At 41.9% G+C, this 20,316-nt stretch overlaps 1 protein-coding gene across 1 annotated transcript in view; it reads left to right on the plus strand.

Annotated features, from left to right (window-relative positions):
• Positions 1-17,267, plus strand: part of LOC142465849 (vomeronasal type-2 receptor 26-like) — a 67,778-nt gene extending 50,511 nt beyond the window's left edge. The window contains exons 4-7 of the mRNA XM_075570259.1: positions 10,991-11,052; positions 11,847-12,074; positions 14,545-14,668; positions 16,257-17,267. Of these exons, the coding sequence (XP_075426374.1) occupies positions 10,991-11,052; positions 11,847-12,074; positions 14,545-14,668; positions 16,257-17,164 (1,322 nt within the window). The 3' untranslated portion in view covers positions 17,165-17,267. The remainder of the gene's footprint in view (positions 1-10,990; positions 11,053-11,846; positions 12,075-14,544; positions 14,669-16,256) is intronic.
• The last annotated feature ends 3,049 nt before the right edge of the window (positions 17,268-20,316 follow it).

A 20,316-nucleotide genomic window follows, 5' to 3' on the forward strand; every position in this document is an offset into this window, starting at 1 on the left:
CCGGTTTAACATATAAACATACTCCACCTCCCCTTCTATTTGTTCGATCCTTCCGAAAAAGAGAATAACCCTCTAAATTAACTGTCCAGTCATGAGTTTCATCCCACCATGTTTCAGTAATCCCTATGATATCATACTGCTCCCTTGCAGCTATTAATTCAAGCTCCCCCATTTTATCTGCCAGGCTTCATGCATTAGCAAGCATGCATTTAAGTTTTTTTCAGCCTGTACTATTATCTGCTCCTTCCTTTCTGCTCCCACTTGGTATAATCTTTAGAAGTTTTCTAGTATTATCTGTAATTACTATGGGTGTCTCACTGCTTGTCAAACTTGCACTTTCCCCCATTCTACCTGCATACCACCTTGTATCCTCATCTTTTCCATTTAGTTAATTATCTGTTTCATTCCCCTCCCCCCTCCATTCTAGTTTAAAATCTCCTCAGTATGCTAAGGAGCCCAGGTGTGAGGTTAACGCCTGCTCCGTGCGATCCGGGAAAAAACTTCTGCCCTTTCTGCAAAGTACTGGCATGTCGGGGATAGGTGGGAGAAATGTTCCCACGGGCGTATTGGTTATGCATCTTAAGTATGGGACCCTGAACCCCACAAAAATGCCTGCTTCTCCCTAGGATTCCACTAAGAAGAAAAATCCAAGGTTAGCGTCAGCGGTTCCAGAGTGTGACGGGTTAAACTACATTGCAATGAAGATTGATGCCCTCTTCTGGAATTCGTTAGAGCTAAGGGTTCACGAACAAACCCTGTAAGGACTGAATGAACTTTGTCCATTTGGCTGAGAGAGAGGGCTGGCAACTTGTGCCCCTAGCCAGGAATTGCTACACGGATCCTTTTGCGTATCCACTTGCATGCGTGCAGGGTTGTCCAGCGACTTTGTTTCGTTCCAAAGACATAAGTTTTTGTTCCCCCATCCCAGTGTTTTATTAAGTGTATATTGTGAAGATTCTGTATGTTTGTCTGAAAATAAATAAATTACAATTTATTTTACTCATCTTGTGTGCTCAGTCCAGAATCCAGGTATTAATGTGTGCATAAGTCTTGGTCTCCCGTGACAATAATTAATGTCAACATGTATATATGTAAACTGCGTTAATAAGAAGCATATCAAAATACAGGCAAACATTCAACATATTGTGCTAGGCAAGTGATGGTGTTAAAAATTGGTGCTGTGTGATGTAGTGTATGTGCGTTCAGAGTGTTCTATTCGCGCATGTGCATGAGTTTAATGTAAAATCTTATCATGCATACGCGTCAACAAATATGTTCCATAACAATTCTACACAGAGTCGTTTAAGTTTAAGTCCCTCTCCTCCGCCTCTCCCCAAAGAGCATGGACACATGAGACTAATGGACTGTGGCAACGCAAAAAATGTTGAATTAGCACATTTTAAGCACTTCAAGTAATCTGTAAATACCTATAAGCTTCTATTCCCAGGTTCATCATCATCTCCTGTTTTTTGCGGTCAATAATAATGAAGCCATTTCTGCTAGAGAAAGGACATACATGTTTTGTTATCTCTGTTCGTTATAATGTATCTAATTGTCAGGTACATATGTTAATATTTTATCCAAACATTTTCTTTAGATATTAACACAGAGTACATAATGTTAAACAAAATAGATTTAATGTTAAACTTTAATGTACGTACATTTTTAGAGATGTCTTCAATGATGATTAGTTTAATATGACTGAAAATTAAGAAACACCAAATTTAAACGCATACACAACACAAAAATTAACATAACACTTGTACATGCTCAACATAGTCCTCTCATGCACACATGTTACACGTGTTATTACATGTTTTTATACAAGATCATTTGGGCAAAGATGTTGCTTATAGGCATCCCTATACTAAGATAATAATATTTGTAAAATGTCATTGTAATAAACATGAATGAATGTATATATTCATGTTAACATATACATTGTTGCTTACCTGAAAAATAGTTGTTTATCACATTCAGACGTGTCTCCACCCCACTGGCTGTTTGCTCCTGATCCCCTGCAGCATGGACAAGAGGGACCTCCTCCAGACCCTCCCATATGTTGCCTTGAAGATTATGACGCAGTGCAACATTGTGCAGAATGCACCAACAAATCACTGTGTCAGACACCTTTTTAGGCCTGTACTATAGGGCACCACCTGAGTGATCTAGACATTTAAACCGACTTTTCAACAGTCCAAATGTCTTCTCTATAACCGACCTAGTGGATACGTGTGCCACATTATATCTTTCCTCTGCTGGGGCTTGAGGGTTAGCAAGTGGGATTAAGAGCCATGGTCTGATCCCATATCCTGGGTCACCTATAATACATCATATTCAAATAATTAAAAAAAACATAGTACCATGTAAAAATATTTCTACTTGTATATTGTTATTGACACACTAGTTCTATGATGTCAAACATATTGTATATCTAATTTATGAGGTGTTTATCCATATCTGAGAGGATCATAAAACATGCAGATATCTGTATTTGAAACCTTAATAAATCATATTATTTAATGACATTAAACATCCATAGTAAATTTAATAACATAATGTCATGTTTGGATGTTAGATAGGTAGTATTCAAATATGGCTCATCTTATTTTTTAACTTAACAGATGTATTGTATGTCAAATGTATTGTTGTGTATGTTTGTTTAGTATGTGACAAAAACAATACACATGGATTTTTTATTAACAAAAATCTAATCTACATTCTAATAATTAAGTTTAAAAAATATTTATGTACTTTTGAGTATTTGACAAAATGGATGTGATAATTAAAATAACTAAACTTATAAAACAAACAACATTACCACAAAATGTTGCCTAACAGTGAAATGAATTATTTATACTCACACACCAGCCAACCATGCCCAAAATGACCTGTTTCAAATGCATGGAAGACAGATGAGTTCCTCAGGATAGAGGAATCGTGGCCGGAACCTGGAAATCTGGCTACCACGTTCAGAATTTTCATGTAGGCATCGCATACGACCTGCACATTCATGGAGTGAAAGTGCTTCTGTAAGGTATCGGGGAACACGTCCTTTGCAACGGGTTCCCTCCTTATCTGTCTCATCTCAGACCTCCGCTCTGGCACCAGCGCATGCGCACGCACGCGCAGCTCTTCTAGTGTGCCATGTAGCTTAGCTCTGCCCCCTAAGATGTGACGCGCTTCTCTCATGTGTGGCACGCACACATCACGACGTGCACCGCTCCCCAGCTACGTGCCAAGTATTCATTAGCCCACTTGTCTCCTGCAGCCAATCCTTGCCTCCGCAGAGGCCGTGCCTCTACTCCACCTCCCTAGCTACTGGTTCCTGTTTCCCATAAGTACACCTGCTCTCACTCCCAGTCATTGCTGAGCATAACTTCCTCTAGCCTTGAGCGCTTATGTCCATTGTGACCTGCTCCTTGTCTTGTGTTTACAATCCACCTGCCAGGCAAGCTCCCGCTGTTGTGGGTGCGTGGATTGCTACATCCAAACCTCAGTACCGGGGTCCAGTCTTGCTCATGGGCAGCGCAAGCATTACAGTTTCCTATTACGGTAGCCATACTCATCTACAGTGCAGGCATACCCCGGTTTGAGGACACTCACTTTAAGTACACTCGCGAGTAAGGACATATCGACCAATAGGAAAACAGCAGCTCACGCATGCTCCTGTCAGCACGTCCTGAACAGCAATACCGGCTCCCTACCTGTACCGAAGCTGTGCGCAAGCGGGGAGACTATAGAGCCTGTTACAAATGTGTTATTTACATCAGTTATGCACGTATATGATGATTGCAGTACAGTACGTGCATCAATAACTGGAAAAGGGGAGTACTTCACTTTAAGTACATTTTCGCTTTACATACGTGCTCCGGTCCCATTGCGTACGTTAATGCGGGGTATGCCTATATGTATTTTTGTTATTGTAAGAACTGTACCTTTAAGAGGTAACGATAGCACTATCCTGAGAACGTAAACATTAATGTACCACGTAAAGAATCATAACATCAGCAAGTCATATCTCAACACATTAATAACTTATGCAGGGACACTATTAGATCAATAAGTTAAACACTTATATTGATTAAAAATAGTTCTTTTTAACCCTTTGCAGTCCAATTAATTTTCACTAAGTGCGCCAGCATGTCTAATTTATTTTTTGGGAAAAATAACACATACAGCTTTTTTTTACTGCACACACACTGCACACACTCACAGCGCATATGCGCACACTGCACACACTCACAGCGCACACTGTGCACACTCACAGCACACTGCACACACTCACAGCGCACACACAGCACACTGTGCACACTCACAGCACACTGCACACACTGCGCACACTCACAGCACACTGTGCACACTAACCGCACACTGCACACACTCACCGCACACTGCGCACACACACACCCCCTACCTCCGATGTCAGCTGCTTTGTCTGCCTTTGGGGATTGGTGCGGCACTGTGGGGGAGGGGGCGGATTGGTGCAGGGTTGGGGGTGGGATCGGTGCAGGGCTGGGGGGGAGGAGGAGGGATCAGTGCGGCTGCTGAGAGAAGGGAATGCAGGGGACTTGTGCTGCTGCCGGCGCCTCACTCCACAACTTCCGCCCTCCTCCCTCCTCCCTCCTCCCTCCTCCCTCCTCCCTCCTCCCTCATCCACCGGATCCGACATTGGACCGCAAGTGGCAAAATATTTTGTCGGATGTATTCCGACATTGGACCAGAAAGGGTTAAGGCCACGGCATCACAAATCCTAAATAATATGGCTCAGCTCCATAGCCTCCATACTTTAAAGCTATGATCAAATAAAGGCCTGATTTTTTCTAAGTCCCGTCTCGCCGCTCGTCCCCAGCTTCTTGCCAACTGTTTGTGCCGAGGCGATTTGGCGATAAATTCGCCATTTTTGAGCGGTGATCCGCTGTGAGATGCTGATCGGGGGAAATTGAATACAGCGAGTTTAAAAAACTGTCGATGAGCGGCGATATAGGGCTTCAGCGGTCAGTGGATTTTTTATTCCGCCAAAAAAAAAGGCGAGTTTTCCTATTCTCGACAACTTCTCAGGGCTTACTGAATATCAGTAGGCTTTTTGGCGAGATAGGGCTTATCGTTGCTTACTGCATGAGGCCCCTAGTCTTTGTTGTCCACCATCCCTTTGGAAGCTTTTTCTCTTCTAGAGATAGATTATAGTTAACATGATGTTTCCTTTTGTGATACAGATGCAGCGGCTGTTATTCAAACAAATCTCTAAATGGATTCTCGAGATATGCCCGTGATCCGTCTTGGAACTTGGGTCGGTGAGGCGCTGGCAGGTTTTTCAAAAGTGCTTTGCTCTGAATAGCAAAGCACTCAGCACGGAGTTGCCGGAGAAGCCTTCCTAGTTGAGACCAAGTTCTGCATTTGCGTCCAAGTTCCAGCTTTTGCCTTGCTCGCAGTTAGCGGGAATAGCCAGGTATCTTCCCCGAGGAAGGTACCATGAAGTTTCTGGACATGGAGTGGACAGGGTAAGCCTTCCGAAGCAGGCACCCTGCACCCAATTGAGGCTATAGACTCCCCCCACACCCAAGTTAAGTGTGTATTCTACTTAATTTTGTGTATAATTTGTATATCTGCTGGTCTCACTAGAATAAACCTCATTTATTTCACTATGTACCTTGTTCTGCCTAGTACGAAGGTAAAAATGTTAAAAGTGTTAAAAGTACTGGTCTCCCATGTCATTAATTCAGTAATTTTGCCTATTATTGTATTGTGCTGTACTGTATGGTTGTTGGTGGTAGAGGGGGTGCCGATTCATTCCCATTGAGCTTATCATTGCTCCCATTGAGGGCATAGGTAACCTCAATAGCAATGAATAGGTGTGTGCAAAGAACTTAGCTTCTAGTAGACATCCTCGTGGGAGCGGATGAATGGCAGCCGTCCAATAGCCGTCATCACGGTATCACGTGCTGCGCAATGATGTCACCACAGCGTGTTTTGCGCCTTCATGATGCTTCATCAGGGGTTGGTCTAATAGATCTTAAGGCGCAGTTTAAATACCAGAAGGCTCGAACCTTCATGCCAATCCAGATCGCATCAGGATATTGTTAATAAGCCAACCAATCAGAACATTGCATTACTAAGGCTACATACAAGGCAATACAAATAGTACATGAAACATAGCATAACTACTAAACAAAAAACAAAGCACATAAATAAAAAGAAAAGGCTACGTATATAGCAATACAAATATTGCAAAAAAAACATGAAAGCAAAACATAATTGCTGACACAATACAAAATTATATATAAATTACACAATAGAACAGCGGTGTGCAAACTGAGGGGCGCGGGGTTTACAGAGGCCCCACGCACTTCCTGAAGGAACTTAAATTAAGTGCCTGGGAAGCGGCGAAGGCCTCTGTAAACAGCACTTACCGTGGCACCGGTGGTTCCTGGAGGCGCGTCGCCATGGCAACGCAGTGTCAAATTACGCCGCAAGGTCATGTGACATCATGTTGCCATGGGTTTTCCTCAGTTGGTGCATGCCTAGTCACTTGAGAAAGACCTATTGGTCTAAACGTTGTGTGGCACAATAAATTAACTTTATTTTAAAAAACGTGGAGCGTTGGATCCTTCCTTCCTGAGTATTGCCTTGGAACATACCTGACAGGTACCTTCTTGAACCAGCAGCACCGGTAAACTGTATACATTAATTTATCATTGTGGAGTGCAGTATAACCCCCTTTAAATTGCCATGGCAATGTGACATCATGACGCCAACGCCGGAGCCGAGGTAAGGGGGGTGGGGAGGGGCCGTGGAGGGCAGGGAACAGCCGGCAGGGGGGCGCAGGGGAAAAAATTGCGCTCCCCTGCAATAGATAGGCGGTGTGTGGTCCCGTGGGATCCGACGGCGGAGCACTGCAATTGTAAACAATGGGGGCTGCAAACCAGTTCCGAATTAAAAAGAATTTATTGGGTGGTCATGAGGAGTACAAAAGAACACTCTGACGCGTTTCAGGACTTGCGTCCCTTTATCAAAGAGTAAATGCGCGTCTGCTAGGTTCTCCGTTATAAGCTCTGGCTCCCGCCCCCAACGATGACGTCACAGGGTCTACAAATATCGCGCGAGTTGCTGGATAAGCTAGCTCATTGGTACTGTAGGTATGACAACCAATAGCGTAACTCGTAGGAGAATAGCCTCCCCTATAGGAGTGGCCTGGGAGTCATATGTATAACGGAGAAATAGCCAAATATACAAAACACAACGTGAATAATAACAAAGAAATATTTGCTAACACTATACTAATTAAAAAGCGCAACGTTAAAAACATAAGAAATGGAAAACTGTCTAAAATCTAGCACATGCATAATTATGCTATTTCTCAGAAAGTAACTCGTATCAAGTATGCAAACAAAGTTATACATCCAAATTGGTCCATTTTAAACAACACCATAACTATGCATATTCTTTCCAAAAGCTACATTCACATACCCCAAATGAATAGATGGGTAGTGCAACTCTAGAATGACAGTAGGTATACACATACAGTATGATATTGCTACATGGAAACAGTACAAAAGGGATTTGTGAGGACAGGATATTATATTCCCATTGTGTAAGACCTCTAATTACTATTTTGGAACCAGATAATACCACAGTGTATTTACAGTCTTGTTAATATAGCACAGTATCTTATTTGTGTTTCTGATAGTAGCACCAGATGCATAAAGATTTTTTAAGACATGAATAGTGGGTAGACATTAGTAAGTATACATAACATACAGATACCTTCTTGAACCAGCAGCACCGGTAAACTGTATACATTAATTTATCATTGTGGAGTGCAGTATATCCCCCTTAAAATTGCCATGGCAATGTGACATCATGACGCCAACGCCGGAGCCGAGGTAATGGGGGGTGTGGAGGGGGCAGTGGAGAGCAGGGAACAGCCAGCAGGGGGGCGCAGGGGAAAAAATTGCGCTCCCCTGCAAGAGAATATAAAAGTAAATATATATATAGAATATGCACTGTCACAAATACACTCAACTAATAATGATTAATAATACAACAAATATTATATTGAATATTGAAACAGATATAAAAAATAATAAATATAACCATTGAATAAATCCAAAATAAATTAAAATATAATTTTTATGAAAGCATCCACAATAAAGGATGTGATAAAAAAATTGATAAAATCTTGATAAATAATAATCAATCAATATCAGAACTATTCTCCATTAACATAGACAGCAAAGAAAATGTGAAATAGTAAACACTCTGAACACAGGATCTGGATGTCATACAGTTATAGATAAGGCAAATTCTATTTCAGGAATGGAACATCCAGGTTATGTAATTTTTTTATCTTTATCCAAATTACTTTGGGCATTTTTTATTCCATTGACATGTTCACCAATCCTTGTTTTGAGTGGCCTAACTGTCTTACCAACATACCATAAATTGCATGGACAATCTATGATATACACAACAAACGTTGTCAGACAATTAAATTGTGTAATACTGTGATATTTTCCAGTCTAACATCACATAAGCTTCTCTCACGTGCCATGTATTTACACATAACACACTTTCCGCATATGTAGTTCCCCACTGGTTTAGATTGGAAGTTCTCATTTAAAGGTGCATTTAGGGTTATCCTTTTCAATGCACTGGGATCTAAAATGTTTGTAATGTTTCTGGCTTTTCTAAATCCTATTTTAGGTTTCCTTGTGATTTTATCTTGCAGAATAGGGTCCATTTGGAGGACACCCCAATGCTTCTTTAGGATCTTTATTACTCTGTCATCCTGCTTACAAAACCCTGTAATGAATAATGGTGTATCACCAAACTCATTTACTGTGGTTTTTGTTTCTTGGGGATCAGCAGTTGATCTCTAGGATAATCTTTGCTTTTCTGAATGGACCTATTAACAAGTGTTGAACCATAACCCTAATCAGCACATTTTTGGGCTAAAACTCCAGATTGTTCGTCAAAATCTGATACCTGGGAGCAATTTCTCCTGGCCCGTAGCATTTGACCGTATGGGATGTTGTTCAACCATCATTTGGAATGACTGCTCTGGAAATCCAGGTATGAGTTTACATCAACTTGATTAAACTATGTATTTTGTAACGATATTCTTGTTCTCAATTTTCAAGTTGAGATCCAAAAAGTTAATCTCAGTACTGTGGTTTGTACCAATCAGTACAAGATTTCTACCATTTCGATTCAAACAGCAGATAAAGTTATTGAGATCTTCCAAAGTCCCTGCCCAAACAATCAAGATATCATCTATATATCTTCGATAATATTTAAGGTGTTTGTTAAATTCATTAATATTGCAGATGAAATCGAGCTCCCATTTTCCATAAAAAGTCCCGCATAATTTGGTACAAAACGTGTCCCCATGGCCGTCTCAGTGGTCTGGAGATAGAATTGACCCTCAAATAAAACACAATTGTGATTCAATATAAAAATGATAATATCAATTATAAATTGTTGTTGTGCAAAATGAGAGTGTTATCTGCATGCAAAAAATGTGTGATAGCCTCAACACCCTGTGAATTAAGTATACAAGTGTACACTGGCGACACACTTTATCGCAGTGCGGCCAGATCCGCAAGCCGGGAGATTTCCCGGCTTGCTAGTGGCCGCCCCTCGGCGTGCCGCGCGTCATAGACGCGCGGTCACGCGTCTTCGGGAGCCTGCGCCCCCTGCACGCGCGTCCAGGGCTCACCGAGGGAGCCCTGGTGTCCCGCGATCTGCGGGACGGCGGCAGGGGGTTCCGGGGGACCCGGCGGACCCGGCAGCGGGAGGGAGAGCGCCCCGATCGGAGGGCGCTCTTCCGCTGCTTCGGCGCGCGCCCGTCACACTCGGGCGCGCGCCAGGCTACTGCTGTGGCACAGAACGGGCAAATGCTCGAATAAACTGTGCCGCAGCAGTATACAAGTGTTTCTTTTTATTTAAGTGCTTTGTTTTTTATTTAGCAGTTATGTTATCCCACGAGGACGCCGACTAGAAGCTAAGTTCTTTGCACACACCTATTCATTGCTATTGTGGTTACCTATGCCCTCAATGGGAGTAATGATAAACTCAATGGGAATTAATGGGCACCCCCTCTACCCCGACAACCATACAGTACAGTACAATACAATAATGGGCAAAATTACTGCCACGGAAGACCAGTACTTTTAACACTTTTACCTTCCGAGATCACCAGGCAGAACAAGGTGCACAGTGGAATAAAATGAGGTTTATTCTAGTGAGACCAGCAGATATACCAATGATACACAAAATACAGTAGAATACACACTTAACTGGAGGACTGGGGGGAGACTCTTGCCTCAACTAGGTGCAGGGTACCTGCTTCGGAAGGCTTACCCTGACCGCTCCACGTTCAGAAAGTTCATGGTACCTTCCACGGAGAAGATACCTGGCTATACACACTAACTGCGAGCAAGGCAAAAGGCGCAAAACTCATTGTGGTGACATCATTGCGCAGCACGTGATACCACAGTGACGGATATTGGATGGCTGTCATTCATCAAGCCCCACGAGGACGCCGACCAGAAGCTAAATTCTTTGCACATAATATCTGCTAAAGAGGTTTGAATCCATTATTTAGATCTGGGACTCTTCAGTTCGAAGGACCCTGTTTTTGCAGGATCATGTCCTCTGTGTTTGATGAGCAGAGGACCATGTGATTATTTTTTTATGTGATTTTTCATTGATGTGAATATCACCTGTGTTTTTTACATAAATGTGATTATACTGTTACTGATTCTGTTTTTGTTTCCTCTTTTGCGCCCTTTTTTTGTTTGACTGTTTCCTTCAGTGACCCCGCTGATCACCGGAGAACAGGAGCTCCAGGGAGATACTGTAACAATTATTGGTTAAAGGATTTAATGAACCTTTGGGACAGCGCGCCTTGTATTTCCTTTCTCTACAATGAATAGGCGTATTGCTTCGTATTGTGTTTGTATTTTGTTTTTATGTGTATTGTGGGCAGCGGGCATCGGTGAAGGTGGTATTTGGCCTGTGGTGGGTGTTTATACCTACCGAGTGGGTAACGTGAGGGGTTAACCCCTTCATTACCTTACCGGTAGTAACCGCTAAGGTAATTAAGGGGTTAGTTCCTTCTGCAACCCCCCCGCTATGCCTAAACACCCACCATGGGCCAAATACCACCTTCACCCACCCCCGCTAGCAACAATAAACCAGACACTGGTATTTAACCCCTTCATTGCCTTAGCAGTTAGCCGCTAATATAATAAAGCAGCCTGTAAATGCATTTTTATTGCATCGGATAGAAGCCGGGGGTCTCCGGAGGTGGAATTAATGGGTATCAGCTCCGGAGACTCCCGGCTTCAATCTGATGCAGGAACAATGCATTTTTTATTCTAAGTCCTTCTCTCAGATCCCATCTCGCCACCCTAGTGCCGGCGAGATGAATCTTTGATAAACCCGCAATTCCAGAGCTCCGATTATCTCATCTGAGCTACTAGAATAGCATGACTTCAGAAAAATGCGAGTTGTTGCAGTTTTGCAGCTTCCGCTCAGCAAGTTTGTCCAGGAGCCAGAAATCACACAAAATATGCCTTCCCCGTATGCTTTCACCAACTCATTGAGGCTTATTGAATAGCTAAAGTACGGAGCAAAATTTTGCGATAGTTGCTCAAAATCCTCGGTGAGTTGGTTATCGAAGCTACAAAAACAAGCCCCATAAAGTCTTCTTTGCTGCATTCTTCCTCAAGGCTGTTCTCTCATATCCTATAGTACAATAATCAGAAGGAATTGGGGTTTTCTGATGGGTTTATACCAACTTATAAATGAACCTGTTATTAACAAATCTACCAATCTGATAGTTACAGAACTTTATACGAGGAGTTCGATTCAAGGATCCCACTGGGGAGGATGTATATTTCAATGAGAAAGGAGAAATGGCCACACTGTATCACATTATGAACCGGTTTGTTTTAGCCAATGGGACCTTCTTGGTGAGACATGTTGGAAGCTTCAATACATCAGCTCCTGAAGGAGAGCAGCTCATCATCAATCAGAGTGACATCATGTGGAAGCATAACCTCAGTCAGGTCAGTCACCACATAAACTGTAACCAACCATCTTCAACTCAGGAAATTCCCCCATTCTCCTAGTATCTAATAATGATATATTATAGTGTGTGTGTTGTGTGTGAGTGTGTGTGAGTGTGTGAGTGTGTGTGTGTGAGTGTTTGTGAGTGTGTGTCTCTGTGTGTGTGTTTGTCTCTGTGTGTGTGTTTGTCTCTGTGTGTGTGTGTTTTTGTCTCTGTGTGTGTTTGTCTCTGTGTGTGTTTTTGTCTCTGTGTGTTGTTTGTCTCTGTGTGTGTGTTTGTCTCTGTGTGTATGTTTGTCTCTGTGTGTGTGTTTGTCTCTGTGTGTGTTTGTCTCAGTGTCTCAGTGTCTCTGTGTCTCTGTGTCTCTGTGTCTCTGTGTCTCTGTGTGCAGGTGTGCGTGTGTGTGTGTGTGCGTGTGTGTGCTTGTGCGTGTGTGTTTGTCTCTGTGTGTGTGTCTCTGTGTGAGTGTGCGTGTTTGTGTGTGTGTCTGTGTGTGTGTGTGTGTGTGTGTGTCTGTGTATGTGTGTGCCTGTGTACGTGTGTGTGCTTGTGTGAGTGCGTGTGCGTGTTTGGTGTGTGTGTTAAATATATTAAGGTTAGAAACTGTCCAGATTATTCCTAACTTTCTAGTAGAAATGCTGGAGATATGCAATGTAGATGATTCAATCATTTGACTATACTGTGAGAATGCCAGAGTTTGGAACTATAAATGCCAATGTTAAATCACCACCTTCTCTATCAATATCCTGGTAGCTGCTCTCACCAAATCTGTGATCGTATTCCATTTACAGTCACAGGAAGGGTTAATGATATCATTTCATTCAAATCTCCTTCAACAAAGTTATTCTTCGTTTATAGTAATGACACACAATATTATAAAACAATATTAAAAGGTAAAGTGATTACGCAGTCAACAAAGATTTACAGTATGCTGAGCCACAAATCCTTCTATAAGGGAGCAAACCCAAGGAACCTCCCTATGCTGAGCCACAAATCCTTATATAAGGGAGCAAACCCAAGGAACCTCCCTATGCTGAGCCACAAATCATTCTGTAAAGGGAGCAAACCCAAGGAACCTCCCTATGCTGAGTCACAAATCCTTCTGTAAAGGGAGCAAGCCCAAGGAACCTCCCTATGCTGAACCACAAATCCTTCTATAAAGGGAGCAAACCCAAGGAACCTCCCTATTCTGAGCCACAAATCCTTCTATAAAGGGAGCAAACCCAAGGAACCTCCCTATGCTGAGCCACAAATCCTTCTATAAAGGGAGCAAGCCCAAGGAACCTCCCTATGCTGAGCCACAAATCCTTCTATAAGGGAGCAAACCCAAGGAACCTCCATATGCAGAGCCACAAATCCTTCTATAAAGGGAGCAAGCCAAAGGAACCTCCCTATGCTGAGCCACAAATCCTTCTATAAAGGGAGCAAGCCCAAGGAACCTCCCTATGCAGAGCCACAAATCCTTCTATAAAGGCAGCAAGCCCAAGGAACCTCCCTATGCTGAGCCACAAATCCTTCTATAAAGGGAGCAAACCCAAGGAACCTCCCTATGCTGAGCCACAAATCCTTCTATAAAGGGAGCAAACCCAAGGAACCTCCCTATGCTGAGCAACAAATCCTTCTATAAAGGGAGCAAACCCAAGGAACCTCCCTATTCTGAGCCACAAATCCTTCTATAAAGGGAGCAAACCCAAGGAACCTCCCTATGCTGAGCCACAAATCCTTCTATAAAGGGAGCAAGCCCAAGGAACCTCCCTATGCTGAGCCACAAATCCTTCTATAAGGGAGCAAACCCAAGGAACCTCCCTATGCAGAGCCACAAATCCTTCTAGAAAGGGAGCAAGCCAAAGGAACCTCCCTATGCTGAGCCACAAATCCTTCTATAAAGGGAGCAAGCCCAAGGAACCTCCCTATGCTGAGCCACAAATCCTTCTATAAAGGCAGCAAGTTTGTTTAACTAACTTTAATCCCCATCATTTTTACACTTTGTGGCATTAAAATTGCATTACTTTAATCTCATAACTCTGGATAACACTGGCATTAAGGAGTGGAGAGCCTGGAATCATACATAGTACTGTACATGTCTGAAAAGCAAAGAATAGATCTGACTCTTGAGATCATTGCAGATACAATCGTAAATCTTAAAATTCATTAGGCTAAGCAATTTAATTTCCTACCCACAGGAAAAATATATACTTAGACAAGACAAACGTAATAGCTACAGTAGATGGTTTCTAACATAGGTATATTCCTTCATTTACGTCTTCAAATATAGTCATGTTTCTGTTACTAAAATAATAATGATAAATACAAACACAAACCCATTGGTTATTTTGAAATGAAGAGGATGTTTTCGCGCAGGCTCCTAAACACACAGACAGATAAGTATCGACTTTTGATTTTGGGAATATGTTCTGATCATCTAATTGTATTTGCAAAACAATTGTTTATTTTCCTATTTGTTATAGATTCCTCGCTCGCAATGTTCGGAAAACTGCTTGCCTGGTTATAGAAAAGTCTCGCGGAGAGGACAGCCAGCCTGCTGCTATGACTGCATAAGATGCTCAATGGGAGAGATTTCCAATCAATCTGGTGCACAAGCTTTCTATGTACTTAATACTGCATGTGGGGAGGCAGCAGGTCCTGCTGTAGAATGTACAGATGTAGCAAGTGGTACTGCAAACTGTGGTGCACATCCGTGGGTGGAATGGTGCCACAGCCCCTCCTCCTGCTCACGTGCCACTAATTCAAAACAATGGCCACTTCTTCCAATGGCACATCATGTATGTCCCGCTGAAGTGCACTATGGGTTGCAATAATGTCCGCTGCATCTGTAGTAGTAAAATAGTATTCATATTGAAGAAAGCAGCTTGTTCATATGTTGTGGCCAAGGTAGAAAAAGGAGCCCCAATGCACATCCAATATGTCAAATTATTTCGTTAATGTCTATATGTGTTTTATTCTTCTCATAAGTATGGGTTATTTAGTGCAATATTTTGGCCCACATTTGTCAAGTCTTCAACAACGTGAAGGTACCTACCCCCTCATCAGGTTCGTACCCCCTCATCAGGTTCCTACCCCCTCATCAGGTTCCCACCCCCTCATCAGGGTCCTACCCCCTCATCAGGTTCCTACCCTCTCATCAGGCTCCTTACCCCTCATCAGGGTCCTACTCCCTCATCAGGTTCCTTACCCCTCATCAGGTTCCTACCCCCTCATCAGGTTCCTCCCCCTCATCATGTTCCTATCCCCTCATCAGGTTCCTTCCCCCTCATCAGGTTCCTACACCCTCATCAGGTTCCTACACTACCAATGCTACACTGTGTCCTTTGTAATTTCTCCACAGCATAGAGATTAGAGGAAGAAAACAACGATATCGTCAGTAGTACGAGATGCGGGGCATGTATTCAAAGCCTAAGGGGTTAACACTTAGGAGCACTATAGCCTGGATACATCAACATCCAGTATTATTTGCCAAATTAATGTATTATTTTTATGGTGCAATACATCAACGTTGCAACACCATTATTCTTTACCACGACTTTAAAAATATCGAGATAGGCATCAAAATGACTAAATGTTATATATCCAGTTCAGATATGTATAATTATTTTTTTATCACCTACAAATATATTAATATTCAACTATACTAGCTACCCCCTTCGCTATCTCAATGGCTAGCAAAGTTTTACCATGAAGGCAATTAAGGGGTTAACCTCTACCATCACCCTTGTGGCATATACTCCCAGACCCCCCCAACAAACCTAAATCCTGCACCCCTCTAGACTAATGACCAATAGTCATATTAGTCAAATGTTAATTTTGGCCAATCCAAATAAGAAAAAAGATGTACTGTATTAAAAAATGCATTGCAACCATAAAGCCATTGATTATCACTGGGGCTACCTATACCTTCTTAATGGGGACCTACAGTAGATACACACATTGGCAATAAATGATGACCTGTAAAAAAAATTGTGCTACTTACCCCAATGAGAATTATGGCCATTCTCATCTTCAGGGCTGATGTCTCTCGGAGGAAATCCAATGGACAATGCCCAACTATAAAAAAAAACAACCCATAAAGATAAATCCGAGGCCCGATGGTCATCCCAAATTTTTTATATAATAATATTACAGATGCATTTTAACGTTCCTCCTTTTTTACCTTTTACAACAGACAGTGAATCTTGCCAGAAGTGTCCAGATGATCAGTGGCCAAATGAGAAGAAGAACAAATGTGTTCTGAAAAGCACCGAATTTCTATCCTACAAAAGGGATCCAATAGCTGCGATCTTCTCTGTTATTTCTGTTTTATTTTCTATTATAACTGCCATTATCTTGCGTATCTTGATTTTATTCCGGGACACTCCCATTGTCAAAGCCAATAATCACAACCTCAGTTTAATCCTCCTCGTCTCCATCATGCTGAGCTTCCTCTGTGTGTTCTTGTTCCTTGGTCGTCCTGTGGATATAACCTGCAGGCTGAGACAAACCTCTTTTGGAATTATCTTCTCCATAGCGGTCTCTTCTGTGCTGGCCAAGACTATCATGGTTTGCATTGCTTTCAAAGCCACAAAACCTGGTAACACCTGGAGAAAATGGATGGGAGTCAAAATATCCAACTGTGTGGTCTTTATGTGTTCGTTTATTCAAGTTTTAATTAGTGTTAGTTGGTTGGCTATTTCTCCCCCCTTCCAGGAGCTTAACACACACGCTTATCCTGGAAAGATCATTATTCAGTGTAATGAAGGCTCTGTTGTTGCATTTTACACTGTCCTGGGTTACCTGGGATTCCTTGCAGCTGCGAGTTTCATTGTAGCTTTCCTCGCTAGGAAATTACCTGACAGTTTTAATGAAGCCAAGTACATCACCTTCAGCATGCTGGTGTTCTGCAGTGTGTGGGTCTCTGTTATACCAGCATATTTAAGTGTTATGGGGAAGAACATGGTTATTGTAGAGATTTTTGCCATATTATCATCAAGTGCGGGAATTTTGTCCTGTATATTCTTTCCAAAATGCTACATTATGTTGCTGAGACCTGATTTAAACACAAAAAGTTATTTATTTAGAAAGGCTAACATCTAAAAATATTGCTGCAACTTATATGTGCGAAAAGGTAGTAATGGAAATTTATTTTGTTTTTATCACAGATTTTTTATTAAGATTTTCATTTTGGGGTACAGAACAAAGAAAGACGGGGAAATCAAAACATTATCACTTTGGAGTTCAAGTTTGAAGGCAAACATCAACATCAATAAGGATATTTAGCAGAAGAGAAATGTATTTTAATGCAATTTACTGCAACTGTTACTCAACCAAGAGAAATTGATCCTGTTAAACCAATGACGTTGTGTTACAATTGTTTGCTTTAAATATTTTGATTTATAGGTCATGTACATCTGCGATATTTGCCTGTAAATGGGAGGTTAAAGTAACTTTTATTTATAACGTGTCCCCATTACCTTTTTTTGACATGAGAAGTTTAAGTTGAAGCTGAACCTAATAAAAATCCTGTTGATCATTTTCTCTAGAAGTGGTTGTGCCGATACGGGTAGATTTGGGTCCTTTGAATAAAGGATAAGCCTGCCTTTACCCCTACCTGTCCACACTACTGTATGAATATATCTAGGTGTTGAGCAGCCCGGTTCCAGCACTTCAAGGACAAGGGGTTAACCCTGTACTCAGGAGAAATGTTGCTAGTTCAGGTTGACCTTTTCCATGTAACTCTTTTTATGTAACCAAAGTTATGTTGCAGTTAGCCCACCAATCAGGGGGCTAAATAATATTGGACGCACCTGCCAATGTCCCTGCCTAAATATATCCATGTTGTGCCATGGGGTATAAGAGGTTGGGAGGTCCCTGTTATGTAGAGTTCCAGGTTAGAATTCCCGTCAGAGACTTAGGCATTTGTGCCGGTGTCTACCTTAGAGTGGGTTCCAGTGCCGGTTCCGAGCCTGAAGTCAAGTTCCTGTAGACACTGCGTAGGAGCAGAACGGGGAAAGTCTCCTCACGAAGCTACCCGCGCCTAGGCCTGCAGGGTATTTCCCAGTTATCCCAGTGGGTGAGTGTATGTCTGATGTCTTTGACAGTCGTGGATATTATTTTCCAATAAATTCACTTTTATTAACTCTGTAGTTCTGTCTGGCGAGTTGATTCCTGGTGTGTTAGTCCTGGTCTCCCGTTACAGTGATTTATTCAGGTACAGCTTTATCAATAGTCTGTGAGCACTTGGAAATAAAGAAATAAACTATACTTAAAGTATAAATGTTTACAATGTACTGTAAATTCATTTGTATTCTATATAGATTTATAGCTATCTCTTGTGTGGTTACACTTGTAACCTGTGTATGTGGCTGCAATGACGACACACTAACACCTAGATGCATGAAGCTCCCTTAGACAATTTAACGCAACGTTAACCAAAATTAACATTATCTGAAAAAGAACAAGATGCACAAGCTCCAAATCGTAATGTTGTATAAAAATTATTTCATCAAAAATAAAACCGTCCTATGGACTTTCCATCACAAGTGAAGCAGGAATGATCACATATGTAAGTGTTTTACTCTACTGCACAAGTCAACAGCTCACGGACACAGGGGAGGTCAGCGAGGCAGGTCCCACACAGTTCAGGCTTTTTTCCTCACCAGCAGTGACAATGGTGCCCGCAGAGGTATCGGGTCACACACAGAACACGCCTGTGAGGTCTCTACTGAGGGAAAAGATTTGCCAGAAGGTTCATATAGTGTCCACCACCCAGAGTGTTCACCTCCATATCAGCCAGCTCAGGGCGTCGTTGCACGTAACCCTGTGCATTTCATCACTTACGTGACTTCATCAGGAAGTGGTTGGCTAAAGCGTAGCATGGGTTTAAATACCCCCTGTTGCTAAGCAACAGTACACACAGACTGTGCAATCAGTAGTCTGCTACAATCAAGCAATAAAGTGACAGAACGTGTTAGACTGACCGAGAAGGGTAAAAGTCTCACAAATAATACATAATACAGCATTATAATGGTGACCCCTGATGAAGTTGAGACATTAGGGGGTCTGACGTAACAGCATGAGGGTCAAAGAAGCCATTTTGTTTGACTATTTTAGTCCACCATCTTGTCTTGTCTTTGTGAGTTTTAATGTCATCTTTCTATGTGAAGAAATCTGTGTGAAAGAGAGAATGGAATGTTTTCGCTCCTAGCTGACTTTATTGATCTTTCCTCATCCAATCAGCTCCAAATGAAAGTGTAAACAGGCCAGAAGTTATGAGAAAGCCTCATTAGTAGTCTAAAATAAGGTCAGTTTCTCATACAATGTGCCAAGTGGCAGAACTGACATCACATTTAACCCCATAATGATTTTTAGCTTACATACATTTATTATGTATTACAAAATGACATCGGCTTTAGTATTGTTATGTATTACAAAATGAGGTAATATTTAGTGACGTGCAAGCCCCCCCATAAAGGGGTGGAGCTTTAGGTTTTAGGGTATAAATATTTGGCATACCGTGTTATCTGGGGGAGAGCTTTTTGTTTTGAAGCTGTCTCCACTGTGTGCACCTGAAATAAACTCATTTGATAACTGAATCTTTGTTGTAACATTTTTACAGCTTTTACAGATGGTAGCAGAGGATGGTTTCCAATATCTCGGATGCAGAGCACCTGGACAGGCCTCTCCTTGGACACTCAAACCTGAGCACTCATAAGAATTATGGTAAATGGCACCTTTTGAGGAAAGCCTGAGTTTAAAATTGTTTGAGTGCTGTGTAGAGAGCTGGTCCTTAAAGGGTGTTTCTCTGAGTGACGGAAACCAGCTTTATCAAGTGAGTTTATTATTCTCTGTTCCTGTATTCATTTTAAAGTGTAAGAGTTGTTAAGAGATGTTAGGGCCTAAGGTAAGAGTCCCGTTAAAAGCTTTGGTGATTTTGGTGAAGAGAGGGAGTATTTGTATTCTTAAGGGATTGTTTTCAGACCGGTCTGGGTTGTGATAAATATTTTTGTTGTCTGAGCAGGACGGGTCCCTGATTGTACATTTGCTCTGTCTTGTCATTAACATACCAAGTGAGTTATTCATGGATATCTATTTAGAAGGTCTTATCTGTATCCATGTTATAAAAGTATAAGGTTTATCAGGACTGGGTTGGACCCGCTGAAGTGATTCGAGTTTTTCTTTGGTATAGTTATGGTGAAAAAATGTGATTGGGGAACAGTCTCGTGACAGGTCCTTATTTGCATATTTAC

Source organism: Ascaphus truei, chromosome 1 (assembly GCF_040206685.1).
Source record: "Ascaphus truei isolate aAscTru1 chromosome 1, aAscTru1.hap1, whole genome shotgun sequence".
In the NCBI taxonomy this organism is placed as follows: domain Eukaryota; kingdom Metazoa; phylum Chordata; class Amphibia; order Anura; family Ascaphidae; genus Ascaphus; species Ascaphus truei.